This window comes from Glossina fuscipes, unplaced genomic scaffold (genome assembly GCF_014805625.2).
Source record: "Glossina fuscipes isolate IAEA_lab_2018 unplaced genomic scaffold, Yale_Gfus_2 127, whole genome shotgun sequence".
In the NCBI taxonomy this organism is placed as follows: domain Eukaryota; kingdom Metazoa; phylum Arthropoda; class Insecta; order Diptera; family Glossinidae; genus Glossina; species Glossina fuscipes.
In genome coordinates this window covers 370,927-398,449 of record NW_023998470.1, presented here as the reverse complement: position 1 = coordinate 398,449, position 27,523 = coordinate 370,927, and the positions used below count along the sequence as shown (strand labels likewise).

General features: G+C 32.8%; 1 protein-coding gene across 4 annotated transcripts; it reads right to left on the bottom strand.

Annotated features, from left to right (window-relative positions):
* Window positions 1–287: 287 nt before the first annotated feature.
* On the bottom strand, window positions 288–27,523 carry LOC119640740 (protein phosphatase PP2A 55 kDa regulatory subunit). 4 transcript variants are annotated; one of them, XM_038038946.1, is made up of 5 exons: window positions 18,195–18,491; window positions 16,570–16,622; window positions 1,770–1,921; window positions 838–1,641; window positions 288–708 (listed from the first exon to the last, which is right to left on the bottom strand). In XM_038038946.1, the coding sequence occupies exons 2-5, from the start codon at window positions 16,574–16,576 to the stop codon at window positions 340–342; spliced, it is 1,332 nt and encodes a 443-aa protein (XP_037894874.1). In that variant the 5' UTR covers window positions 16,577–16,622; window positions 18,195–18,491; the 3' UTR covers window positions 288–339. The 4 variants fall into 4 exon arrangements, with proteins under 4 accessions (XP_037894874.1, XP_037894873.1, XP_037894875.1 ...); XM_038038948.1 differs by lacking the exons at window positions 16,570–16,622; window positions 18,195–18,491 and adding exons at window positions 19,907–20,168; window positions 27,487–27,523 and having other exon boundaries at window positions 340–708; XM_038038945.1 differs by lacking the exon at window positions 16,570–16,622.

Sequence of the window (27,523 nt, the reverse complement as noted above, 5' to 3'; positions counted from 1 at the left end):
AATTATCAAAAACAATAACAAATTATTACGTTTTGCATTTTGAATGGGAAAAACTCTGGAGCATATGTACGATGATAACAGATAAAAAAAAAAAAAAAAAGAACACTATGACGACCATTATTTAAATTATAAAGTTAAAAAAAAAAAAACAATTTCAACGACATAAGGTGAATATAGTCAAACAGTGATTGCCTCGATAGGTGCAACAATAATGCAAAGCAAAATTTTTTGATGGCAACAATAGAGCAAAAATATAGTCGATAGTAAGAAAGGGAAAAAGTGTGAGAGACGTTCAAATATTATGTATTGTGAATTAACAAAATGGTTTGTAAATGTTAGCTAAAATTTATCCTGAAATATGAACAAATTATTGGTGGCGGCTACAGCGATTATATTCTCCTGCGGATGCCAGGCTGTATGCAGAATTTTCTTATTAAAATCTAAACAATCGACACTGATTTCATCCTTTTTTCGTTTACCACCAGTACAAACTTTGCGCGGTTTTAGCACCGTCTTCGGTTTGAGAAAGTCACGAGAGGCCTCCAAGGTAACGTCTTTTTTGGTATTGCGATCAAATACACGGAAAAAGTTATTATAGCTGCCGGTCATTATTGAGGTATCTTTGCCATTCCAGCAGCATTCGAATTTGTCAAAAATGCAATCGTTCTCATACAAAGAACACAATTTGGCCCTTAAATATTCATGGACCTAAAAATTGAAGTGATTGAAAATAATAATAATAATAATAATAATAATAATAATAACAAGGGGGAACGTAAAAGCAATAACAATTAAAATTGAAATTAAATTTATGTTATGTGCAATAAATATCCTTACCACGTATGTTTCAATAGGCTTTGTTTCCATATGCAAATCCCACACTTTAATACTCAAATAGTCCCTTGAGATCATGTAACGGCCCGAATTGCTTAACTTTACGTCACTTATTGAGCTAATGATCTCACTGAAAAAGCTGCGATTTGTGGGATTTTCAGGCTCTTCAAATTGTTTGCTATGCCGATCGCACAGCGCCGAAGAACGCATATCACATAAGCGTATTGTGCCCTTCGAACTGGAATATACGAATACATTGCATTCGGTTGGATGGAATTCGGCAGCAGTTATCACCTCAGTTAACTCTTCCATATTTGTGGGCTTAATATCAACTATATTGAAACTTTCTTTGGTCACCTCCAAGTGCCACAGATTGATTCGTAAATCATCTGCCGATAGATAAGTCTCTTGATCTGAGTTAACACTAATCGAATTGATGTGATAGGTATGTGCATTGGCAAAGATGCGTCGTGGTGAGGCCTCGACCATTAAAGGGATTTGCTTAACAGAAGGAACTCGTAAGGCGGTTATATTTTGTGGATCCTTCGTTAGACCGTTCTCTCCTTTTGTATTATAGCCCTCAAAGGATTTGTCGCGCTCACTAACTTTCCATAATTTAACAGTTTTATCGTTAGTCGAGAGCAGGAAATGTGCAGGATTTTTTCTACGCAGCCATCGTATCTTATTAATTTTTTCTTCTATCTCTAATGATTTCAAATAATCGAATTCGGGCTCATGCGATTGGAATGTCGAATAGACATTATATTCACCACGTCGTGGACTTACCGTTTTTGATGCAGGGTCACGCTAAAATTAATAAACTCAATTAAAGAACGGCACAATCTATTACATTATATTATTATGTATATATATCTGTGTGAAGAACAGAATCAAGAGGAATTTTTGATGATACACTTAAATGAGATAACACTAACCTGAAATATGACAACACGTCCACCTTTGTCACCAGTTGCCAATAGTTCGCCGTCATGATTGAATTCAACACAGGATATAATGTCGGCGTCCGTGACGTCATCGTCTAAAGCTCCCTTTATTTGTGAGAAGCACCAAGCAGCTTCTCCATTACCTGAAACAAAGAGAATGATATCCGTTATTAAGACGCTTCAATTGCAAGTCAAATAATTTTAAAAAAAGCCCCGAAAGTTTCTTTTTGTTTATTAAGCTCTTTATATGTAGAGTGTATATTAGGCTTGCGAAAGGGAAATGCTTTAAATAATTTGTGATTTTTTTTATTTTTTTATTTTTTTTTTGGCAAAAAGGACCATCAGTTCAATAACCTTTGACATGTGCTACTAAGTAATATTTATATTTATTAAAGTTGTGCATGTAATAATAATATAACATAGTTATATATACATATATATATATGGTTCATATTGATTGTTGACTGACACACGACATTATTATTGTTATTATTATTATTATTATTATTATTGTTGTTAAGTCTTCCATTCAAATATGTTTGTATATATATATGTCTGTGCATGTGTAGAGAGAGAGACTAAAAATAGCATTTTATTGTCTGCATTGTTATATATATTTATTAATATCATTGGAAAAAAAATTTTTTATACAAAAAAAAAACACAAAAAAAAAAACCCACACACACACACACACACATATAGAGGCGCATACACCCTCATTAAAAGTTAAAAAAGAAAATCTAGAGCACGTTACGATTTTTTTTATTGCAAATGCGAAACTTATGTGTTACGCCGTTCAGTATACAATGATGTGTACAATTTTTCAGAGTGTAATTCCCATTCATAAATATACACAACGTACACTACACGACAGCCAGCAACAATCAAAAGTAGAATTCTAAGTACTTTTAAATGATTTAGACGTCCCTATGACTATTTATCCACCCCGCCCCATCACATATAAAGCATTTATTAAAACTTTCGTAATTCGTTATTCTTTTCTTGTTTGTTTCATAATCGTTAATGGATTTCAAGTAGGATTGAATTATGCGCCTTTTTCACGTACAAGCGCATTCCTGCTTAAACATTTTCATATGTGCGACTGAGCAGCGGTGAAGCTATATACCTTTATTTGTATTATTTATTGATCAGTGTGAAATACTTGAGCTGTGATTCAATCGTATATGTCAGTCCGGTCGCCTATCTAAGTATCAGGAGTCTGTTCACAATTGCAAAAATTGGAAATTGCAATCAGTCATAAGCCACTCCCGTGTTAGAAGCTGCGGTTCACAAATTCCGCTAGCTATTGATCCAAAGAACACATCCGTAATAAAAAGTTCAATGCAGACATTGACCGAAAACAAGCGAAACCAATTTTTCACAAGATTGTCTATGACTGAATGTGAGTGTTGAAGGAAGAGGCGTCGTACCATCGTCAGATACGTCCATAATTAGAAAATTATTGCGAAAGGAAAACCAAAAAACCATAACTAAGGATAATACTATAGCGAGTCGCGTCGACTTTTCTCGAAATTTGAAATTAAAGTGTTTTCTAGAAACACTTAAATGCAGCACTCGCCGCATACATTGCCATAGATGAAACTGTTTCAACAAGATAAGAACTTCTCTGCCCGTCTGTATAGCGAGCTACAAAACTTGAATTTATGTATTCGTTGGCGTCTTTTTCATCTACGGATGTAGATGAATCAATAAGTGTACGCCATAGCTTACGAATAAAAAGCAATAATCGCCATTGAATTTTTCATCGCTGAAGCAACATCGCAAGCAACACAGAAAACATATTTTTGCTTTGCGTGAAAAGATCCCTCTCCAATATCCTTTAGTGTATAGGGAATATTTGAAGGCAGAATGTCATTAACTCTGCCTAAGCGCAAAGCGGAAACTTCATAATCATTTCAATGTTATCTTTGAAGGACATTCAAAAATGTGACGTTCACTTAATGCAAGGATCAAAAAAACATTTTAACATTTTTGCACAAACACCACAGCATAGCCAGTTGAATATACATTCAAATTGTTGTAGAATTATCTGCTATAGCTTTTTTCATTCCTTTTGGAAAACAGAGGTGTCCTCAGTTGACGCGGTGCTGTGAGCGCCCATTTTCAATACCAACTTGCGTGCAAGGACTTCCAATGTTTCTGCACAAATTTGAAGTCGACAGTTTCATTTTTGCGGTGAGAAGAATCTTTACAATAAACATTACACAGACGGACGAACAGACGGACATACTTGAATCGATTCAGAATTTGTTGCTGATCAAGCGCACATATACTTTGTGAAGTCCGCGAAGTTCCTTTCTGATCTTTGCAAACAATAAAATGATATTTTAAGTAGAGACTCGTGGCATGTTTCTATTGCTGTTACAGTAAATAAGAAAAACACACTGCCCGCATTCAATATATCTGGCCACACATACTTAATAAATTTCGTAATTTGAGCAAACATTTTGCCTGTATATACATATATAAAAACCTCAAGAGTGTAAAATCTTACAAATGTTGAACGGAAACACACGACTATATTTTCGTGTATTAAGAGTTTTTTTTTTTTTTGTTTTTTTTTTTTTTTATACAATGTGTAAACATACTGCTTGCAAATGCTTACGTCATATACTCGTAAATGTACTACTTGCTTGTAGATATGCTTATATCATATAGTCGAAGGCTTAGCTATGAAATCAGAAGACTGCTTTCGTGAACAAGAGTTCTGGTCGTAAATATATCACTCAATATGTCCGTACGATAACATATAAATAAAATTAAAATTTCACGACATTCCAACTATGAGTGCGACGTTGCTTTTTTAAAACAATGGGGAAATTTGAATTTCATCTTCACGTTATCACATACACTCCGTATGTTATCACATACTTCCTTTAAAGGTTGATGCCATCTAGAAATTATTTCAATTGGATATGACATTCGTTTGACGTTAATTCAGACCCGTGCAGTTCAATTTCATATTGGAAATGGTTTTTCCAAATTCCAGGGACGGTCACATTGTAATCATTCGTCGACATTTGGATATTTTTACTTACAAAACCCCAGATGACGACTTAAGATTGTTCCTCTCTCATTACGAACGAGATCAGTTTAGAATCAGAAAACGGATTACATAAGACTAATAGCTTTGTCTACTCGATGATTGAACGGTAGTAGCAGCTTTGCTTAGAATCCTCTCGCCTGCGCGGAAAATTCTACAATCCCTACACAATGTAATTTATTAAAAATACTTCCATCCTATGTACAAATCGTAAAATGCTCTCATCTAAACTGAGACAATCATAACTTGATCAGTATTCCATTAGCATAAGTATTAGCTTTTATTGGTTCCTTGCAAGGTATATTGACACATAGGCTTCAAAGTGTGCGGCATTGTGTTGGGAAACGTAAGAAAGACGTAAGACGGAATTTTGATCAGAAATGTACCGTTGCGGAATGCAAGTCAGGTATTGTTCTCAATAACTAGGATGCATTTTTCTAATTATTATTCACTCACTTAAGATTTTTATTTATGAATTATTTTTTAATTTTTGCCTCTTGCTTGCTGCTTATTTTGCTATTTATTTACTTTCTTCTATTATCATCTCCGCAGGATGAGGCATATTATTCATTTTGCCAAAACGTTTGCGACGCCCGGAAAGAAGCTTCAGAGAGAACACAAAGTACTTGTATTTTTGATTAGCATTAAACTCTGAATCGAGTTAAGAGTGTCTGGCTGTGTGATGTCTGTTGTAAACATTCTCTTGGCCGCAAAAATTAAGCCATCGACTATAAATTTGACAGAAATATTGGAAATTTTTTTTACACAGCTCGTCATTGAAAATGAGGCAGATCGTTCGAAGGCCACAGTCACAATGCAATATAATCAATCCGATACCATATGTTTTCAAAAATAAAAAGAATTTCGTTTTTTTTTTTCGTTACCTACCAACTACAACAGATACAACGATAAAAATTTCCATGCATACTGTGCAGGCCCTGAGCATTGAAACAATCGGCCACGCCTACCCAAAATTATAAGTGGTTTTTTTCAACTTTTTGATGTTTTCTACTTATCACTCATATGATTATTCTGTAGGCTCTTCACGTGAAAATGCATTACGTGTGCAAGAATGTGTTAATTCTAAAATAAATATGGATATGGTGGATCCCACAAATATCAATAGAAGGACTTGGAGAGTAGAATGCGACAAGTTAATTATGTTAATTCTAAATTAAATATCACGGACGTCACGAACGTATATGACAAATAACGGAGTCAGGTATAAAAGATTCGGTCGCGGCCGAATATGATTTTCTTATTTATTAATATCATTATTACTAATGCAGTTTATTTAAATTAAAGCAACATACTCCTGGACGAGAGTAAGTTGAGCACTGCCAACTAACACCAAATTATTTACTAGTTTTTATTGTTTGTTGAATTATTTATATATATTATAATATATGTATGTATGTATATGTAACATCTAATTATCCATTATTATTATTTTAGTTTTCATTTATATATATATATACATATATATATATAATTTTTATATTATAATAATTACATAAAGTCTGTCCATAATAAGCCTTGCGCTGAGGCAATGAAATGCTTCCGTGCTAATAACAAATAACATGACACAAAGTTCTGGATACTAACGTACTAAAAAAAAAAAAAACAGGTTACGTTATAAACTGATTAACAGGAAGATAAAGTTGATAAAAACTCGAAAGGACTGTTTACACAGAACGAACGTGAACAAAAAGCAGACTTTCGACTAGCAATCCCCTTATTGTTGGAAGACTTATGAATACTCGATTCTCGATTTCTCGACTTCATTTTGATCATCTCTTATGTTCGCGTTTCACTTAAATGTTAACGTTTTCTGCTGAGCTGGGTCATCCCATAAATGCCTTATCATCTTATATTAAAATTATTTGGAAACAAAAAAGAATCAACAAATGAATGAATGAACCATGTCTTCTGCCAAAGAAACCGTAAAATGTCTGAAAATGTTATAAAATTCCCATGAAACTCACATTATCGCGATTAAAGCGAATTTGCAAGTTATTTTCAACACTTCAAGTTTTATAAAGCAAAAAAAAAAAAAAATAAATAAAAAAAAAGTATATAAAAAAAACTAATTAAAATTTATTAAATTAATGACATAATAATTATACATCGTAGACAGAGATACTCAGATAATGATAGCCGTTTGTTGCTCAGCAATACATTTAACATCTATTCCAATATAAATTAAATATTCTATCATTATTAAGAAGACTTAAATGCTTACGCTACGAAGATTCAATCATCAGATGCGATGTAAAAGGCATCGATTGCGATCGAAAGAAAATGTAAAATTATTGGATTACACACATCTACGTGTCGTTCAATAACTCTCTGTATGCTCTCTTTCTTCTTTTTATAAAGCGCACAACAACATCAAAATCGAGATGACGTGCTGCAATAATTCAATAATATCCATGTTTAAGGTAAGAAGTACCACTTACTACTTACTAAATACACACATTATCTAAAAAATGATGTAAAAATATAATTATGATGTATTTTTAGTATGACGACGAAGTGCTTTTCTACTGTTATTGCCGTTCACTGTTTATTTATTTATTATAGGCTCTAAGGCAGAATATACGCTTCAAGCACACAACAACAATAGACAATTTAAACGACTACAGCTAACCGGTCACATAAAGAAACAACAACAATATTAAATCACCTTGACCTGCAAAGTTGTTATTATTGCTGATATATGTGTATATATTAAGTATTACACAGGTCTGTGCATTTATATTTATATATATATATAAAGTGTGGGAAATTTTTAATGCAGTTTTCGTAAATATTGATAGGCATTAGAATTTTGCTTATACTCATTCAATTTTTCGCGAAACGACAAGAAGGGTGTATTCGTTTTATCCAAAAACTTTGCAAATATTCAAGCGAAAAATTCTGAATCGACCTAGGGATGCTTGTCCGTCCGTGTGTCTACCTTTCTAAGTGTCTATGTTTAGCAAATATATCTACGATAAGATAATGGCAAATACATGCTAATAGGTCAAATTAATTGAAGGATACAGCTACAGTGCGACATAAAGTGAGGACACCTCTCATTACTCATCAACTAACGCAGATAAAAAAATGAGAATTTTCATTCTATGGGTCATCATATAGTAACTGAGCAAAAAAAATAAATAAATAAATAAATAAAAATAAAAAAGAATTGATTACGCCCACCCAAGATTGAGCATTAAAATCTCTGTTTATTTTCCTTATTTCAAGAGGATGTAATAGTTTCCACAGGCGAAGCTAAATACAATTTTCTTATTTGCTTTTTTTTTCAATGTTGGTCTCAATCAGTATCTTAACGGTGTTTGTAGTAACCACTGTCCAACCACTGTTAGCGCTCAATTGATGGTAAGCAATAAAGGATCAAAACAAATGTTTCTTCCTCACCCCAAATCTATTTTAAAAACGGATTTGATTCTTAAACAACTAATAGGCGAAAAAAGTTAAAGATTCACTTTATTCAGTGCCTAAAAAGAAAAGCTTGGAGACGAACTAATGTTAATCCTACATATGGTAGTAATTAGAAAATTGAAATCATTATTGAAGATATATATATATGCGCACATTTACATATCTATTCTGAAATTATGAACGAGCTTCGTCTAGAAAATCGCCTATCTTCGATTTGATAATAATAAACTTAGATAAATGTGTATGTCAGAGAGAGCCTATAACACTATGTATACAACATATTTTTGGCGGAGTAGACAGAAGAAGACCAAGGCAAACATTAAAACAACCTCTCGAAACACAACGATGAAAAATTTGGTACGATAACAGCGCTGAGGCAGACTTGCCTGAAGGAAGGTTCGGAAAAATGCTTCTACTTTTGCAGTGAATACATGTCGATTGAATTTGCCTTGGGCTGAAATTGCTTGCTTAACATACGGATGACATTTATTTTCAGCGGGCTAGACATGGAAAGACCACGTGTACTATAGCAATCAATAATTTTCTCAGCTAAATAAAGAAGAAGTATGTCTGCCGCAGAAGCGATACAGTTACACCTAAACCTTCCTAATATTTCGATATTTTGCTCATTGGACAATTTTTCAGGACAGGAAAGCATTGTGCCGGGTACAAGAACGAATGATCGAAATGACAAGGAAAACGCTTGAAGCACTTTCGATAGAGCGAGAAATACTTCGTTTTGAGAACCTATTAAGGAGGATGGTCAAAGTAAGTAAGTAAGACGATATGACGATTACGAAAGCATTTCAAACGGCCTTGAAAGTGTGTTAATGGAACACGAATCACTTTATACCTCTCATTGAGGTCTATAGAAATATAAGAAACTGCTTTCGTCATCGATCAGCATTAAGACTCGTGTTAAATGGACCGTTTCATTATTTCAATTTAAAATTACTGGGACAGCGGAGACAGGATGAGAAAAAGGACACCAAACAAACAAACGCCCCTTAAATGTATCGACTGCAAATTTCTCATTAATTAAAAATTTATATACTTTGTAGAATCTCTTTGTGTTGCGTATTGCAAACATAATAACAAAATTTGTCCAACCCCAACGTGCTTTCACTGTGCGTACAAAGATACAAAATCTCGACACTGTAGCAAATGTGTGTAACTAGACCATCTATTTTGCTATAATATTATTTATGTCGTCCTCATGCATACAACTGCGTACTTCACTCCATCCTCATGCTACTGGCTACTGGCTTGCCTTGCATGCACATATACATAGATAGATGAATGCATTTATGTATGCATCTACGTGTATTTTTAATTAGCACACATAACGCACTTAAATGCGGTGCAATGACTCTAAAAGCACAATATTTCAATGGTTTTCTTAACACTTGTATGCGTGTGTATATGTGTATGCAATGTTTTCATATGATTTAATAAGTGTGTGTAGAACACAACCGTGTTTGTTGAGCGCATATAATAATAAATGCCTCTTTTTTTCATGCACGATATAAAAATTTAATGCAAAATTTACATTTAAGTAAAAGTTAAAAACAAAAAAACAAAAAAAAAAAAGCGTTATTCACTTAATTATCAATTAAGAATATAGTTAAAAGCATCTACTTGTCGTTGCACAAATCGGATAAGAAACACTGAACAAAAACGTTATTACATATTGCTTGACGATATGATTGACAATGAGATCCAAATTAGAATTTGCTAAGATATAGATCGGGAATATGGCATCGAAGCGCAATGAGTACTCAAAGTAATCAAATGCAAAGTAACTTTAACTCAAAAGTGCAGTTTTCTATGGGAACTCAATAATTACGAGATGATTTCATGGTTTCATGATTTTATGGCTTTATTAAACGATATAAACGGTGCGAAGAGGACAAGCTGATAATGCTATCAGTGATTGCGGGACGTTTAAAGAAAAAAGTGAGAGCTTATGCTCTTCAGCGAAAGGTTTGTAAAATTTTCATTAATTGAGAATAGAAAAAATGATACGAAATGAAATAAATATCTTATGTATAGGCAGAAGCCCAGTGGAAGTACGCATAATTTGAACTTTGAAGAATGTACACCTTCTTCATCCATTTGACGGTAGTACACGGTTAATGCTTTTAACTACCCTCTCTCAAGTACAACTTCCTCTTATTATTATTTACATATTTATAATATGTAAATAATGTGTATATATATACATGAGTATGCACCAACTCTGGGCGCCACATTGGAGACATGCTTACGATGCAAAGTACTCATCAATGATAAGATAAAAAAAATACATCGGTTTCATATTAAATGCATTATTTAAACTTTGTTATAAGCAGATTGCAACGCAACAGTAAAGACAGCATATGTCGGATAAACGCCATCAGCAGGGGGAGAAGGAAGTTCATTTTGACTTCCAATTCCACTTCCACTTACTTAAGAAAGAAAAAGACATGATCATCCTTTATCTCATGAAAACTTGAATATAAACTAAGGTTTAAGGGTAACTTTATTTCCGTCTTTCTAAACATTGAAATATGGTATTGAAGAAGATCAGGTCAAATTCTTAATGTGATTCAAACAAAATTCGATTTTTCGAGTGAAGTCAGTATTTAAAATTATCCCTTCGAACACACCACCGCACATCTGTCAGAGCCTTCAATTTTCCAGAGATTGATTTCAAATTTCCATTGGACCCCCATGGTAACGTCCTCCAGCAAAACGTATTATTATTATTATTTTTTTTTTTTTTTGATTGGTTGAATTTTATAACCGATTTTGGAAGGTGACGTAAAATAAAATTTTAATTTAAAACCAAATTTTATCAAATTTTCTGCAAATTTTTTCTTTCTTCGTTTTGTTCTAAATGCAGAAAAAAAATATGGCCAGATTATCACTTAAGTTTAGTTTAGCTCCATCATCAAGTAAAGTCATAATGAAACTGTCGCACCCCACACAAAGAATAAGGAGCCAAGGAAGTTTTTTTGACAAATTTCAGCTTCCTGCCTTCATTTTTCCGTCTATGACAAGTCGACAAATATAGGGGATCAAAATGATCCCTTTTGGTAGAAGCAGGTATATGTCAGCAACACTTCGAAAAGTAGACCAACTGGAAAAGTAATTGTAGGCATTTAGAGGACTTTCCATATAAATAAAACTCCACAAAAAAATCTTGAAACGTTAGATGCTTTAAACCGTTTTCTTGAAAATCGAAAATTAAAAAGGTCGAAAATGCGCTTTCAGTAGTTCTAGTGCTAAACTGTACACCACTTGAGGCACGGTGTCTATTAAATTCGCGCAGACGTACGAAGCGCCTAAAAGGCCTTAAGGCGGACCCGTCTCTTATTAAATCGATGGATTCAGAAAATAATTCTGTCAAACTTGTTTACTTGTCCGCACTTTTTTTTGTCGCAATTTTGCACAATGCTTAAGATCGGCCCACATTTCCAAGTAAAACTGAAATTTTCATAATTTCTCGGCAAAAGACGCCGAGTAAAAGTTTTTTGACACTCCAGATTGGTACGAAATATTTTGTTTGGTTGAGGCGATTTTTTGAACCCCCCTTCCACAAAACCTATCCTACGAAACCTTAATCGTTATGTGACCAAGCGATATAATTTTTAATACTTCGTGTTGAATTTTTTTTTACAATAATGAATTGACAAAAAAGTCAACTTTACCGAATTTAGACCAAGAAAGTCTTTGTTTTTTGGATACCAGCGCATAAAGGTGAAATGTGAACCCAAAAGTCCAAGGCGGCCAAACATTTTAAAGTTTTTAATGAAAATTTGTTCTCAATATGACATAAAAAATGGACCAAAATTGAACCAGAATTGGCTCTATTTCTTGGTCTCCACTCCATATGAGATTTCTCACGAATAGTAAGCCCATCCGGAAGAGATTTAACTTTTAATACTTTATGATGAAAATAGTAGCAATTTAAGTAGGGAATTTGGGCCATATAGGTCCATTTTTTAAGTGTCAACATATGTAGCAAGCCCTTATAGGGATGGGAAGTTTAGCTTCTAGATTTTTATTGCGAAAACTAGAAGTAATAAAATATTTGATAAGTAAATTAGGTTTGCTAAATTTGGATCATGCCACGTGACGTTTCCCGCATCCTCCAATGTGCGGACTTTGCATAACAAATGCATAAATGTCTTATTTTTGATGTGTTTTAGTGATGTAGGGTATCTAAATGTCAGGATTGTCCGACTACAATACTTTTACTTATGCTTCTCTTAAATGTAAGCATTTAAGAAACGTCTCCTACGATTCTTCATTACATTACATAACAAAAAACTAGGTCAGGATTTATAGACATAAATAAAATATTTATTTATTGCTTTAATCTTAAAGGCACGATTTCCTAAAAGGCTATATTTTGTGCACAAGTACGGAATGACTAGCTAACGTATAGCATTTAGAGACTTATTTGCCCTAACGAGAAAAAATACAGAATCTCCTTTAGACCTCTCCACTCAGACCAATTATTTTTGTTTTTTGGATTTAATATATTTTTTCATTAAACTTCCATATCAAGTATTTCTTATATGAAGTGATTTTCCCTTTAAGACTTCTGCTATATTCCTCACACACACACATACCGTAATTCTTTCGTTCAACGGTAAACGTTTTTTTTTCATGGATTGGACCTCCTATTCGTGAGAGAAAGAAATAGCATGGTGGTGATGGCAGCCTATGCTCGGATTTATGCTCGATCGGTAAGTGTTATGCCTTAACCGACTGGGCACTCACTATAGTTATGACAAAAAAAGGCTCTACCGCGCTTTCGATTTTTTTATTTGAACGCGCGAACACTACTCAAATAGTGCGGCATTGCCCAACATTAAATTCCCTACGTTATACTACAGTTATTTATAAAGCGTCTTTTGAAAATAAGCCGTTATGTAGGAAGTGATGGAAAAAGTGGTCGGAGCCAATAGCGCTCGTCCTTGGATGAAAACCATGCATGCCAGTGTACCGAACAGTTTATCAAAATGTCTTAAAGACTTGGGCCTGTAGAAGTACACAGAAGACATACACGGATTACCGGATAGGCAAGCTTAGATCGTTTCAGAAAATGCTTATAAATTAGTCGATATAAAGAAAAAAGATTAGATATCATTTTCAGGATACGTCGGGACGAAGTGAGTGTTATTATGGAATTTTAATAACTGTTTTCAAAAAGGCTTTATTCTGTCTTAACACTACTTTTCTTAAGATAATTTACTCACAAAATCAATCATATTGAGGCGTTCATAATTTCTCAAATGAAATTTAAACCTATCTTATCGGGAGTTACTCCTCTCATGGTATATTCTTAAACCTATGGAATAATGTCTCTTGTTTGCTAACGTGAACGCGTCCCTTAATCCGATCGACTTCTTCTTTCATCCTGACAATCTAAGATTGTCAAGTATCAAGACTAGTGTCAGTTAGTAAACGAAATCTTTCCAAATTATCTTTTCATATTTCATTTTTCGCAAATCGGGCAACATAATCAAATTTTCATTTTGGACCTATGAAGGATTTGTCGAAATCGTTTAGGAACACCAACTTAGCTTACCCTATTTCCTATGGCATTGATTTCGAATACATTATTTTCGTAAGTGACGGAATAACATAATTGCTATACATATGTCTTCTGTTGTAAGGTATAAATTGCGATATAAACAACATAACAAATATATAAGCTCTAAGATGACGATATCTGGTATTTACATTCTATTTGATATAAAAACATTGTTGTTGAAACAAGAGCAAGCGAGTGCTCTTAATTCGATTTGAAACAATTCAAATTTCGAAATTATGTATGCATTTTTAACAAAAATTTGCATTCATTCCCGAACATATGTAAAAAGCATTCATTGTTCTTAATTTAATTTAAAATATATAGTAGTATATATATATATAGATAGCGCATATAAACACACTTGATTGATTTAATTACCTTATTTTGAAGAGGATACCAAAGAATTAGCTTTTCAAATTTATTTAATTTATTCCGCTTTTTTTTGTATTTTACAAAACTAAAGAAATGTATGGGGAAAAGAATTGAAAATCAAGAAATACTTCTTAAGCTACCTTCGCTTATAATAAGTCAAATAATTTAGATCGAGTAATCCTATATATCTCATACATCATTGATTTGAATCATATGATTGTAAGCGTGTATATAGGAACATAATGCAAAACTTCAAATTAAAGGCATGGGCTGAAGTAACTGACTTTGACCTGATAGACTGCCTGTCCACGTTTAACGTTGTTTATATTGATTGGGTGTTAGTGAGAGAGACCGAGTTCTATGTATTGTCCATCTGTTTTTCCGCGAAGAGCAAAATAACTGCAAAATAATTTGCACTATTGAGGGCGTATTAGCTAATGAATGAGTAAAATTTATTCATTTTTTTTGCAGCAAATCTTCGATTAACACTTTTTAGGATTGAGAGGTGCCTCACATGTACGTTTAAGCACTGTTTCTTCAAATTATATGCTGATTAAATGCCAAAACTTGCTTTTCTATCCGAACTTTTGTAACTGTGGTCCTTGTAACAGTGGAACTATAATCGACATGCACTTGCATACATAGTCACCACTAGAAATCCACTCAAAATCTTCCTTTCATTAGAAATATTTATTCTTTACATAGTGGGTGAACAGTGAAAGGACCAATGTAATATGTATCCTATATTCTTCGTCCATAGATATGCGAGCTAAGACTCTTGATTTATATATATACATATATGCATAAACATTCAAAGTCCTTATTAAGCGTTTTCAATGGATATTTATATTCCATAGCAGATTTTTAAATAATTCTCCAGCTACTCAACAATGTTTCAAAGTTTTTAGCTGCTCCCTATGAAATGGGCCAAAAAAAAAACATGAGCTGCAAAAGAGTAACGCAGTTTAATCAGCCAATCTCCCAGGTTTTGTTAAGTCTCCCAAAAACTTAGTATGCCATCATTCTGTATATTAAATGATAGATACGAAAATTATTCTTGCAGATCTAACACTGTTAAGAGTTTTGTTTGACATCGCGAACGTACTATTAGTATAATATGTTATTATTATTATTATTAAACTCCTTAACTATTTGTTAAATGTTGAACTTAACGGGTCAATGAGATTGAAACGGTTTACAATGTAAATGAATACCATGTCCAAGGGTTTCGCGGAGGGACTATTGTTTAATGTATGAAGCACGTTCAAGATTTGCGAACAAATACGCAGTTAACCTTTTTAATAAAAAAAAATATATTTAGAATTTTTTTCGATACAAACATAAATACTCACTACTTATTTCCGATAATGATTGTTATTTAACAGTTACAAGCCAGATATCGATAAATCAAAGATACCTAGAATTATCTGTTGATGTAAACATTTAGTAATTCACATTGTTGTTGTTATTATAAAATATTTTCATGTTTGCAATATAATGGCAAACGAAATAACAAATCGCGCAATACATTATGGGAATTTGGTCAAAAAAGAGGAGAAGTATATGAGCGAACTTCGAATTTGGTCAAAAAAAAGGAGAAGTATATGAGCGAATTTGGAATTTGGTCAAAAAAAAGGAGAAGTAAATGAGCGAACTTCGAATTCGGTCAAAAAAAAGGAGAAGTAAATGAGCGAGCCGGAATTACAACTTGTTGCAATGTATTTGAACTTCGAATTTTGTTCTTTAGAGAGGGTATTAGAATTATTCCTCTCAGAAATAAAATGGATTAAAATATCCAATAGAAATGATTAGAAATATTCCTCACATGTTTGGAATTATTGAAAATCATTTTCAGTTGACGGCAAATTTTTATAGGCTTATTCTCAGATGCTCACAATTTTTATACAAATAGTTGAACAATTATTAAAAAGTATAATAAAATCAGCCGCATTGCGTTTTCTGCTCATTTCTCTTATGTGACATTACAGGAAGCCTCTCTGCATATGAAAACTTAAACTGCAATGCAAACACACACAATACGTTATTTTGCTGCTTATTTTGCTATAAATGCTTTTTCACTATATATTTTTATATATAAATTAAATCAGTTTAGAAATGAAATTTTTGAAACATTTGCAAGAATTGTACCGCAAAATATTATTATTAAACGTGGACCAATGTTTTCTACGTACATGCGTTAGTATATATGTAAATTTATATGGATTTAAGAGTAGACTAAGATAGAAGTCAACAGCTTTACAAATAAGGCAAACAAAAAAAAAAAAACAACAACAAATTAGAAGAAGAAAAAAGAAACTTACCGGCCATGACAGTTTAACAGTTTGTTTGACAAAACGCAGCCAATAAAAAGAGACTGAAGGCGAAGAAGATAGAGAGCGAGAGTTTTTGAAAAAAATATAAGCGATGCAATGTACTTATTTTGCATATATATATATATATACATATGTACATAAATGTATATATGCACATATATATATATATATAATATGTATTTATATATATATATATAATATATATCTACATATATATGTATCTACATATATATGTTGTATAAAGAATAGGGAAAGGATTATAATACAAAAAACCCAACTACACACAGCACCAAATAATTTTTTTTTTTTAAGATAATTTGAGGGGGATGTTGTGTTGTTTTGGAGAACGTGTTTACTCCTTAGCTTTGTTCCTCTTTACACGCATAAATGCAGCTGCAGGCACAATTCTTTTTAATTTCAACTATTTTGTTTTAATATTTATGCTTTTTTTTGTGTTTTTGTTATTAGAAATTAGCACTTCGTTAACATTTTGTTGTTTGTTTTATTCATGAAGAAATTTCTTTATGTGCGGTAACAAAACACGATTAAAAGGGAAGAAAGAGAGAGAGAAAACAGAGAACTAAAATGTCTTAAGAAAAAATTCTCAGAGAAAACAAATTTATTGCTTTTGCTTTCCTTTTAACTACATGTCAAAAGTACGGCAAATTGGTTTCGACTGAAAGTTATCAAATCCTCAAGGGTTCAAATATATATATATGCTTCCTATTTCAGCGTACGATTAAATTGAAGCTTAGCTTTACAAATTAATGCTCCGTTTATGGTTATTGCGAGGAAAAAAAATTCTAAATTGGAATATTTTCTTCAACATTATTCTTATATAAATTATTTTCAATTCGCTGCGCTTCTAAACGAAAAACAACAGCAAAACACAATCGTTTTAATATTAACACTCGTGCTATATACCCGTAACTTTTGCTTACTACATTTAGCGGCCCCTAACCTTCAAAATCAGCCAATTACTTCACACTTTTTTCAAATATTAAAAACAAAAACAAAATTCCTGCGTTTGTTCTTCACTTTGTATAGCAGGCAATTATGTATATGTCATTGCGAGTGACATTTCAGAATTTTGCAAGAATTTTAATATTCAAAAATTTTCCTTATTTATCGTTACAATAAGACTTATATATGAATTTATCGCACAGCAAAAATTTAAATCTCTTCAAAACGTAAAATTTTCTTTAAACATAAATTCTTTCACTTCATATTTCACATTAATTTTCGTCTTCTTTTCCTATGCTATTTGCCGTTCTCTGCATCTTATGACAAATTAAAAAGCAACACTAACTAACTACTACTACTACTACCACTATAACCACTTAATTTGACAACGTTCTGCTTTAAGCGAAAAACAGGCAAATTGAATCTGGGAAAAAAAAGTTCGACAGCGAATTCGTTTTAATACATAAAGCAAAACATTAAGGAAAGAAAAAGAAAATAGAATCAGTAATTCCCTTAAATTATCTGATCTCAAATTTCTTTTTTTTAAATTTCATAATTACTTTATAATTAATCTAAGGGAATTCATATTCATTTTTTTTTAATAAATATTTAAGAGCTAATAAATGGACATTTTTATATTTTTCTTTTACTTTTATTCCTCATGCAGGGAATTTCTGCGTAACTCTGATCGTAAGTGTGTTGGTGTATTATTTCACTTGTGCACTTTATATGCCGCTGCTTTTTTATTTCTTATGCAATTCTTACACACGCTCCGATCGGTTTACAATGCACATTAAACAATTTTCTACGTATTATATGCATTTAATTAATTTAAACGATTTAAATAATGTTTTTTATTTTATCTTTGATAAACTCTCTTCTTTTGGGAATTCGCGTCTTCGTATTCAGAAAAATGAACTAAAACATGCCTCGCCGTACTTCGTGCTTTCTCTGATTGCAGAGATGCCAACAGTTCGATTTATTTTAACTTTTTGGTAAAGATTACCACAAATGTGATTAGCATTGCCTTTACTTGCAGTTTTATCCAATTTCATTATGTTGATATATGACTACGAGTTAAAAGCGCGTTTAAGTTACCTTATGTTAATATGAAAACCTTTTCCAATTTAAAGCTTAAAAACCAGTATTCCTGAGCTTAGAGGAGAATCTCGCTTCTCTCGCTGGTTTTCTTTATGTATTTTGTATATAAACTGAAATCAAAAAATTTCAATTATTTCAGCAAATCAACATTGATGATGATTCATTGTGCTGAGTAAGAAAGCAAAAACTACCTTTAGATTTAAGAATTTTAAAACTTTACTAGTTGGCATTGCCGTTTAGCACGAATTCGCCTTATACGCATTTGAGCATTGCCACATGCGAAGAGAAAAGCAAACGTTCGAAACGAAACCGCAAAATTTAATTTTTGTTTTCATCATAAAAACCTTTCGCTAAGTGCAGGAAAGCCTGGTATTCCAGTAGAAAAATTGTTATCAGCCTCCATAAGTTGATAAATAATTGCACTATATTGGATATATAATATATTGGATGTATAATATACGATACGGGTGTAATATTTGAAATTTATACTATTTAGCGTTAATCTACAGCTTACGTATGATATGTTAATAATATATGACTTTTTGGGCCGAGATAGCTATTCTTTGAGTTTAACAAAGTTTTACAGAAAAGCGAACATAAACAAATCTATTTCGGTATTTATAAAGAATTTATGAAATATTCTGAATGTTGTAAATAAAAATTGATTTTTTCAACTATGCATGCCTTCATATATCTTATTCGTTTCAGATTTAATTAAATTTTTTTTTTACAAATTATAATTTACTTGCCTTTCATGTAGTTCACAAAATTCCAAAATTCCAATAATACTTTATGCGGTATTTATTTGAGTTGACATATTTTCATTCGCTATAGCCGACGTTAAAAAGAACATTTTTCATGGTGGATTTTTTTTGAGATACGTATTCCGCACTATACACTTTAGAATGATATAACGAGCACGGATGAATTTATAAATTTATAAATCACAGGTCGAATATTATTTTATCCGAAGAGAGAAAAAATTTTAAATTAAAAAACTGCACTTTTTCACGAAAGTTATAAGTGAATTTTGTTTTCTGAAAGTGCTTATATCTCCCGCGAAAGAGCCGAGTATGATTAAGGAGCTAATTTTTAACGTTTTTCATAAATTTCATAAACTTTATGGATTTGATTATTAAGAGAAATATATATGCTGTGCTCATGTTCAACTAATAAGGTGATTAGCAAAAGAATTAAAGAATTCATTTTTACGAAAAGCACAAAAGAAAAAAATTGCTTTCATTAACAGTAAAGAACTTACCGTGCGGTTTTTTGACGCTGTTTATATTAATGGCCGTATTTAGCATATTCCCAATTTTAGTAAAGCTTGATTGGCGCATAAATGCACGTTGTGGTAAAGGTGGCGGCGAAGGTGGTGGTGGATCGGGCGGTTCCAAGACCGGACTATGTCTACCCCAACGGCCCATTTTATCCGTTGTCTTCGATTCTCTACCCTCAAGTTGATCTTTAAAATCTCTGCTCGGAGTATCGAATATATTTACCGAAGCCAATTTAATAATTTTCTGTATCAAAAAATTTTTTTAGAGAAAAAATTAAAAATAATTTAGAATTAAGTACTTTATATTTTTTATTATAATAAGAAACATCTTATCTTATAACGCTGCAGGATAGTTTATTTATTCAAAACGCTAATAATACGATATAAAATTTATTAAATAAATATGTGCACACGTATGGAATTTTTTATTAAATTCAATAAAAAACGAAGTTGTATTCAATTTGTAACAAATATTTTGTAACAAATAAAAAGATATAACGCACGAAGAATTTCTAAATTAAGTAAATGAATAAATAATAAAATCGCTTTCAATTTGTCCGTCCGTCGATCTGTGTTTGATCCTTATGAATGCATTACATCTCTGCCCAGAAGAAGAACAAAAATTCCTATCCGATTATGCAGCTTCATCAAGCTTAGTTCAAAATCTGTAGATCTATAAGTTCCTAAAAAAAAAAAACAAAATGGCGAACAAGTTTTTTCTTTCATAAAAAGAATTTAATTAAGCGTTTCTTAAAAAATTCTCCATAATTAAAAAATTCTGTTAAATCGGTATACACTTGGTACGGAGTTAATTTCATGTGTGCGTTATATGTAAACATATATGCCATAAGTCCTTCGCTTTACTTAATCGCTCATAGGGCGCTGGCCATCTATCTCCTTTCGAATATATTTTAGTACCCTTTTTCGGTCTTTGCTTCGCTTTCGAATAAATTGTTGCACTTCTATATAATGTTCAAAACTGTCAATGAAAACTGTTCCTTTGTAACAGTTATCATGCATTGTGTTTGAACTAAAAACAGTGTCTCTTGCCTTAACCTTTTTTTTTAACTTTGGCATTAAATTTAAAGCGCCTCACAAGATTGAAGTACTAAAGCAACTAAACAAATTATATTCGATCGTGACCGAAACTTTTATACCCATCACCGACTAAACAAAAAGAAATGTAAATTTTCATACTCTATAATATTGGATGGGAGGGGCCAATTTCTCCTATTTTCAAAAAAAAAAAAATTGGAAATTTATATGGTGTACGTGCCGTACTGTGTAAGTAATAAGCACAAAGGATGGAAAGTAAAAGTGTTCAGGATTTTTGTTGAGTGACTCGCTCTCTTGTAAGCTTGTGGGCGATATTTTAATTTTTGCGACCGAAAGAACGTTTGCCATAGACACTATGCAGACAAGCGGATGGACAGGCGAACACACGACCATGCCTAGCTGAACTTGAAATTGCCCAAGATTTTATGTACATTATGGGATTTTTGAATTTTGCTTCTGAAAAGCCAACTTGTTCCTTTTGAAAAACGGAGATGTCCTCACTTCACGTAGTACTGTGGTCGTGTCCTTGGACCGAAAGGACCCATTTTCAATACCAACGTGCATGCAAGAACTTCCAAAGTTTTTGCCAAATTTGAAGTTGATAGGTTCACTTCTGCGTTCAGGAGAACGTTTACAACAGACATTATGGGGCCAGACGGACAGATGGTCACGCGTAAATCGGTACGGAATTTCATGCCGATCAAGAATATAAATACTTTGTGGGTTCCCTGAAGCTTCCTTCTGGGCGTTGCAAACCGTTTGGCAAAACGAATATACACCTGGCACGTCGGTGATGGGTATAGTTATTATCGTAATTAGTTAACAAATGGAAGCATAGTATTGTAGCATCTTAGAACTACGACAAATAAATTAAGTATACTTCTGATGTCAACGTCACTTCGTATGCGAATTATTAAGTAAACCAAGTAAGAAAATTAAATTTGGTCGGGACCGAATTTTTTATACCCATTAGCGTTTACCACAAAAAGAGACAAAAGAAGTAAAGGAACAAAATTTTCATTCTTCATAATATGGATCGGGTACAGTTGATTTCTTCTATTTTTAAAATAAAAGTTTTTCTCGTAGAGGCATGTGGGCGTTTTAGGGGTGTCCTTTGAAAAGTTTAGATCAATTCCAAATTCTCTTGCAAATTTTTAGGCCAGATTCACTAACGGAAGAATGTTTACCACAAATACTACGAAGTTACGCGAACAGGCAGATGGATAGACGAACAGGCGGACATGCTTAGGCGAATTCAAGAGTTATTTTGAAGCTTGTTTCTGCTTGTTACGAAGGTATTGAAAAAATAGTTTAATTTTGTTACATATGATACATACATGATATTGGGTGGGCGTGGTCACCCCACGCCAATGAAAAAAATTGGTTTTTCATTTTACGGCACAGATGCTAGAACATCGACCATAGAATATGGGTTCGGGAGCAACAGAGATTACACAGACGGACAGATGGACATGCTTAAATCAATTTAGGATTTATGTTGATCAAGAACGTGTATAATTTGCGAGGTGTCTGATGCTTCCTTCTGGGCGTTGCAAACCGTTTGACAAAATGAGTATACACCCCTTCCTTCGGTGGTGGGTACAAAAATTACAAAAACAAATAATAAAAAAAAACGATAAAAAAAATAAAAGATAATATTTTCCACTTGTTAATAAAAGCATTTGTTTGGGTCACGGAATCGCAACAAAGTGTAAAAATACAAAGTAAATAAATCATATAAGGAAAATTTCGTAATAACGAATTTCGAAAAGCAAAACTAATCGATAAAAAGAAAATACAGTAAAAATTTTTCAATCAATTCGAAATGAACCTGAATATCCACACCGACCATCTCGAGCTTCTGGATAAAAATTGCAAACAAATTGAATGATTAATGGATTCTCACTTGGTCTAGGAATGAACAAATTCGTAGCGCATTGTAAAATCATTTAAAGGAACACCTAATTATATATTATTTTTACCTTGTTCGAATGTTATTAAAGTTTAAATCGATTAGAACCCCTATCTTCCATCAGGGCGAGTGAGCGCCAAAAATATTCAAAACAAGTCCGGAACGCCTAACTATGACATCTTTGAAAAGCTCCTATTATTACACTGCAAGCTTCTTGGAATAAAATTTTCCAAAGCACATGGCTCAGCTAAGCGGATAAGATAGCGAAAGGGATCCTTTAAACTTCATTTAGTATGTTACTCCTAATGAAATCACTTTTAACTGAGTTCAAAGACCTTTATAAACGTCATACTGCCGTTTTTGAATCATGCCGGAGATGTGCTATGGATTGTAAGCTATTTTTAGAGCAGCGCTTTTGAACCGTTCATTGCTGATGTACGACGTAAGTCTATTAACATGGGAATGTGAAAGCGTGCTTGCACTTTTGAGGTCGTAAGCAGTTGAACTGCAAGTAGATGGACGGACAGAGCAGATGGCTAAAAATGCATTTAAAATTTTACTTTATTGTATTTCTAATTACCATTTTTGGATGTTAAGAACGTCGTAACACGCTTTCCATAGGATGGATATATCAATTTTTTAACTTTTGTTTTTTGTGTTTGGCTTTTTTTGAAAATTATTTTTAGCCTTATAAACCAATTAAGTGAATGAAACTGTCAAAGTTGTCTAAGTAAACCATAAAATAATCGCATATAAAGCTAATTTACCAGATGGTGTCGGTGATATAAACATATGCACATTTTGCACATTTTGCACATTTATAACACATTTAATATACAGTGAAATCTTCGAATATTAGACGTTTTACAAATTTCCATACAATCTTCAAAGTTCAACCGGCAACCAACATAACATAACATGCACCCATAAATGTTCAATTGCTCGCATGTTTATGTACACACGTACACACGCTCGGGCTCAAACCATTTAAAATTATGCTTATGCTTTTTTACATCCTCACGTACATAGATCGAGACATGCATACATGTATGGGCCTCAGCTTGACCATGTTTCGTTTTAATGAAGGTGTTAGAAAAAAGCTGCTGTTGGATGTGGTACTAAGGAAATTAATATTTATACCATAAATGCTTATGTATGCATATGCATAACATGCACATACACATCTCTATATCTATAGTCATATAAATTCACATGGTAACTTGTGCCAATTCTTTTTGCACATGATCGGGGAAAAGGCGTGGGAGAAGGGAGAATGGAGTGTGGAGAAGGGGAGAAAGGTTTCCTATGTCGTGTTCTTCTCTATAGCGATAAAGTGAAAAAGATGCAAGCACAAGACTGCATACAACACACATGCTTCATTGTTACTACTTTTTTATAAGATGATTGAGTTTCAGAGGTGTTAGTGGATTAATCTCAATTATATACTTAACTTGGGAGGATAATTGTTACGATAACCTTTGTGTTATCGTTTAATGCCAGTAATAAAATCATTTGGCACGCAATGTCTAAAGACATTATCTTATATTGTTATATAAAATAACAAAAAAAAGAAAAAAAAAAAAAAAATGTTTTGGCAGAGATTTATCTAAAGGAAACAAGGCGAACGAAAGGCATTCAAACCACCAGTGGGTGCGATAAATTTTTTCGAAATTTTGTAGAAAATTTAAATATGAGTTCGCGTTTCTGCAATTCCCTACGCGTTTACATACGATGAGTGCACACTATTCGAGAGAATATTGCGATGAATAAAACTTTAGAGGTTTTTTAGTAAAATTAAAATTATAAAAAAAAGAAAGAAAAAGAAATGGCTTGAGATATATATATAGTCTGCAGTACTTGTATTATACAGAAAATATTCTGTTATTAAGTTTGGGCGGATGTGTGTAAAAAAAAAAAAAGAATCGCTTGAGAAAGACGCGACCCGTTTTCTGCGTTGATTTAAGTATGGCGGTCTCTCCGTCCGCCCGTTTTTTCGTCTAATGCTTACCCAAGTGTTTTTGCGTTCAACCTACTACCGACTACTTTTTTCAAGATATTCGGTTAAAACTTGTTACACGGTATGATCCAAGGACGAACACTACCGAACACATCCTGACTTGTCCTTATATTGTCCTTAATACTGCTCGACAATAGTCGATAGAAGATATTGGACTCTAAATGAATATGTGGAAAATGGAGATGCAGTGGGATCGAGTGTTGTTGTTTTTTCTACCGTGTAATAGTTTTTCGGAAAATCTAATCTTAGCGAGACAATAATAGATAGAAATTGCGAGCAGGGAGCAGTGTCTACATATCAGCTTTTTGTGGTAGGCTTGATCTCTGACTCATAGGTCTACTTTTAGGAACTCTTCCAATATACTATGTAAGGATTCTCTTGGAGTGTGACAATAAGGTCGAATATTTAATATTGTATAATGAAAACACTAGGCAGTAATTTATTTACTTTGATAAGTTTAGAATAAACAGGATCACGATACGTTTTTTTTTTTTTTTTGATTCGTACGCCAGTGTTCACGGGTTCAAATCTCCCTAGCCCTTTCTTTTTCCGGACTTCTTTCTGACACGAAAAGTGGAGATTTCCTAAGCAATCGGTCATATTGAAAAAAGAAAAACGAAGAAGATACAAACGTTCTCACGTAACTTATAAATTCTATGACAATAGCATCTAATTTTTGATATTATTGTCATAATTATATTGGTACGCTTTTTAGTAGTTGGCCTTGTTGTAAATTCTGATATGCCAGAGAGAGAGCTTAAATGTTATGCTGACTATCTTAATATCTGAAACTGATAAACGGACGGACGGATAGACAAAGAAACTAGTGATCGTAATTACCTACGCCGAACAACAAGTCACTCTTTCAAGTTCCATATAATGCCATTGTGTCACGAGCTGTATAAGTAGTGGCAGTATCCTATGTGTTTGTCATTGATAGCATCAACTTCAGGCTTCAAGAAAAAAATTGACCAACATTGTCAGGATTTCAATGATCCAGCCCAAGCGCAGTGGAAACTTATCATTTGGAAAAAATTTTTTTAAGACGCCATGGGCCAGGCACATCTACCACCCAATCGGCGAAGGGACGGCGTATGTCCGCAACGCCCCCAATGTTACGAGAATTAATTTATAATATTTTCGAATCAGAGAGAGAGTTCCCTTCAAATGTTGCAAAAATATTTGCAAAACTGCTTCGTTTCCTTTTTGACTATCTAAACGTAGTAATGTTCAATTTAAATTTTTGCCGACTTGTGTTAATCGTATCAGTTACACAACATCTCGGCAAACTTTATGTAATATTAGAAAATATGTGATTTACTTGCAAATAACGAAAAGCATTAATAACAAAACAAATCAAATGTTTAGAGAAAACTGATATTCAAGAAAGAAAAAAAAAAAAAGGTATAAAAATCATGCAACTGTAAAGTTAACCTCAAAAACCGCAAATACGAAATAATTTGCAAGAAAAATGAAACCGAACTTAGACAGAATTATTGCTGCAATAACTATATAAGACGAAAAAAATGAGCAAAAAAGCAAAAAAAAAAAAGCAAAACACAAAAAAAAGGACTAAACAAGTGTCAATAAGAAAAATAAATAAAAATATTATTGAAATAACGGCAATTAGCAAATGGATGTGATCTATCACCCAATAAAAGAAATGAATGATTATCCAGCTGCTATGAAACGCATTTAAAAAAAAAAAAAAAAAATGTAAGAAAAACATGAAAGAAAGCTCTATCTACACTCCATAGCGAATACGCATCATCGACTTGCTAATTGTTAGATTTGCTTGTTTTCCTCTTTTTTGCGATCTTTGTTGTCATCAGTGCGAGCACAGGTAATGTCCCCTATTCGTGTAGTACGATGACTGTCGGTTAGATAGAAAGAAGAAATGGGGAGGGTAGCCTCACGCTGCCTAATGGGTTTATAGTCAAGCGCTATGGGTGGTTTTGCCTTTACCGACTGACCACCCACTATAACTATGACCAAAGAAAACTGTGCCCGCACTTGGGATTTGAACCCGCGAACATTGAGTTGGCAGTCAGTGATCGCTTACCGATCTACATTACTTGTAACTTTGACATTGTATTAAATAAATTTCAAAATTTTTTTTATGAAAATATTACAAAGTTTTCCAACAATCTTTTGATTATTCAATGCCATCTAAGTTCAAAAAGATTGGAGCATTTTGTACAAGTCATATTTGAAAGTTCAAGTAAAACTAGAAAGAGTAAAGCGCAGTATTTGTATCATGTTAAATACCAAGGGTAGTTGACTTTAAAAGAAAAAAAATTCTGATCTATCTGAAGGTGAAGAACAGTTGACCGTTACAAGCAGATTGATTATGAATGAAAGACAGACAGATAGACACATATAGACGAACGGACGGACATTAATAATTAAATATCTTTGAATGACAATCCATTAAGCGTGAAATCGAATACATATGTGTATGTATACACTGCGGACGTTTGTAGATATGTAATCAAAACATTATGACATAATTATTGAGGTCAATTTTAACGAAAGATTAGTTAGTTATAATTAATTAAAAGATTTACATACACTTACGTTTATTTTCCTTGTTAAAGTATTTAAATAACAATTC

Excerpts from the sequence above, each read along its gene's own strand:
- LOC119640740 (XM_038038948.1), bottom strand. The coding sequence starts at position 20,072 with ATGGGCCGTTGGGGTAGACATAGTCCGGTCTTGGAACCGCCCGATCCA. Across the intron at positions 1,642-1,769 it reads GACGTGTTGTCATATTTCAG|CGTGACCCTGCATCAAAAAC; the intron begins GTTAGTGTTATC and ends TATTAATTTTAG. Across the intron at positions 709-837 it reads AGCCTATTGAAACATACGTG|GTCCATGAATATTTAAGGGC; the intron begins GTAAGGATATTT and ends TTCAATTTTTAG.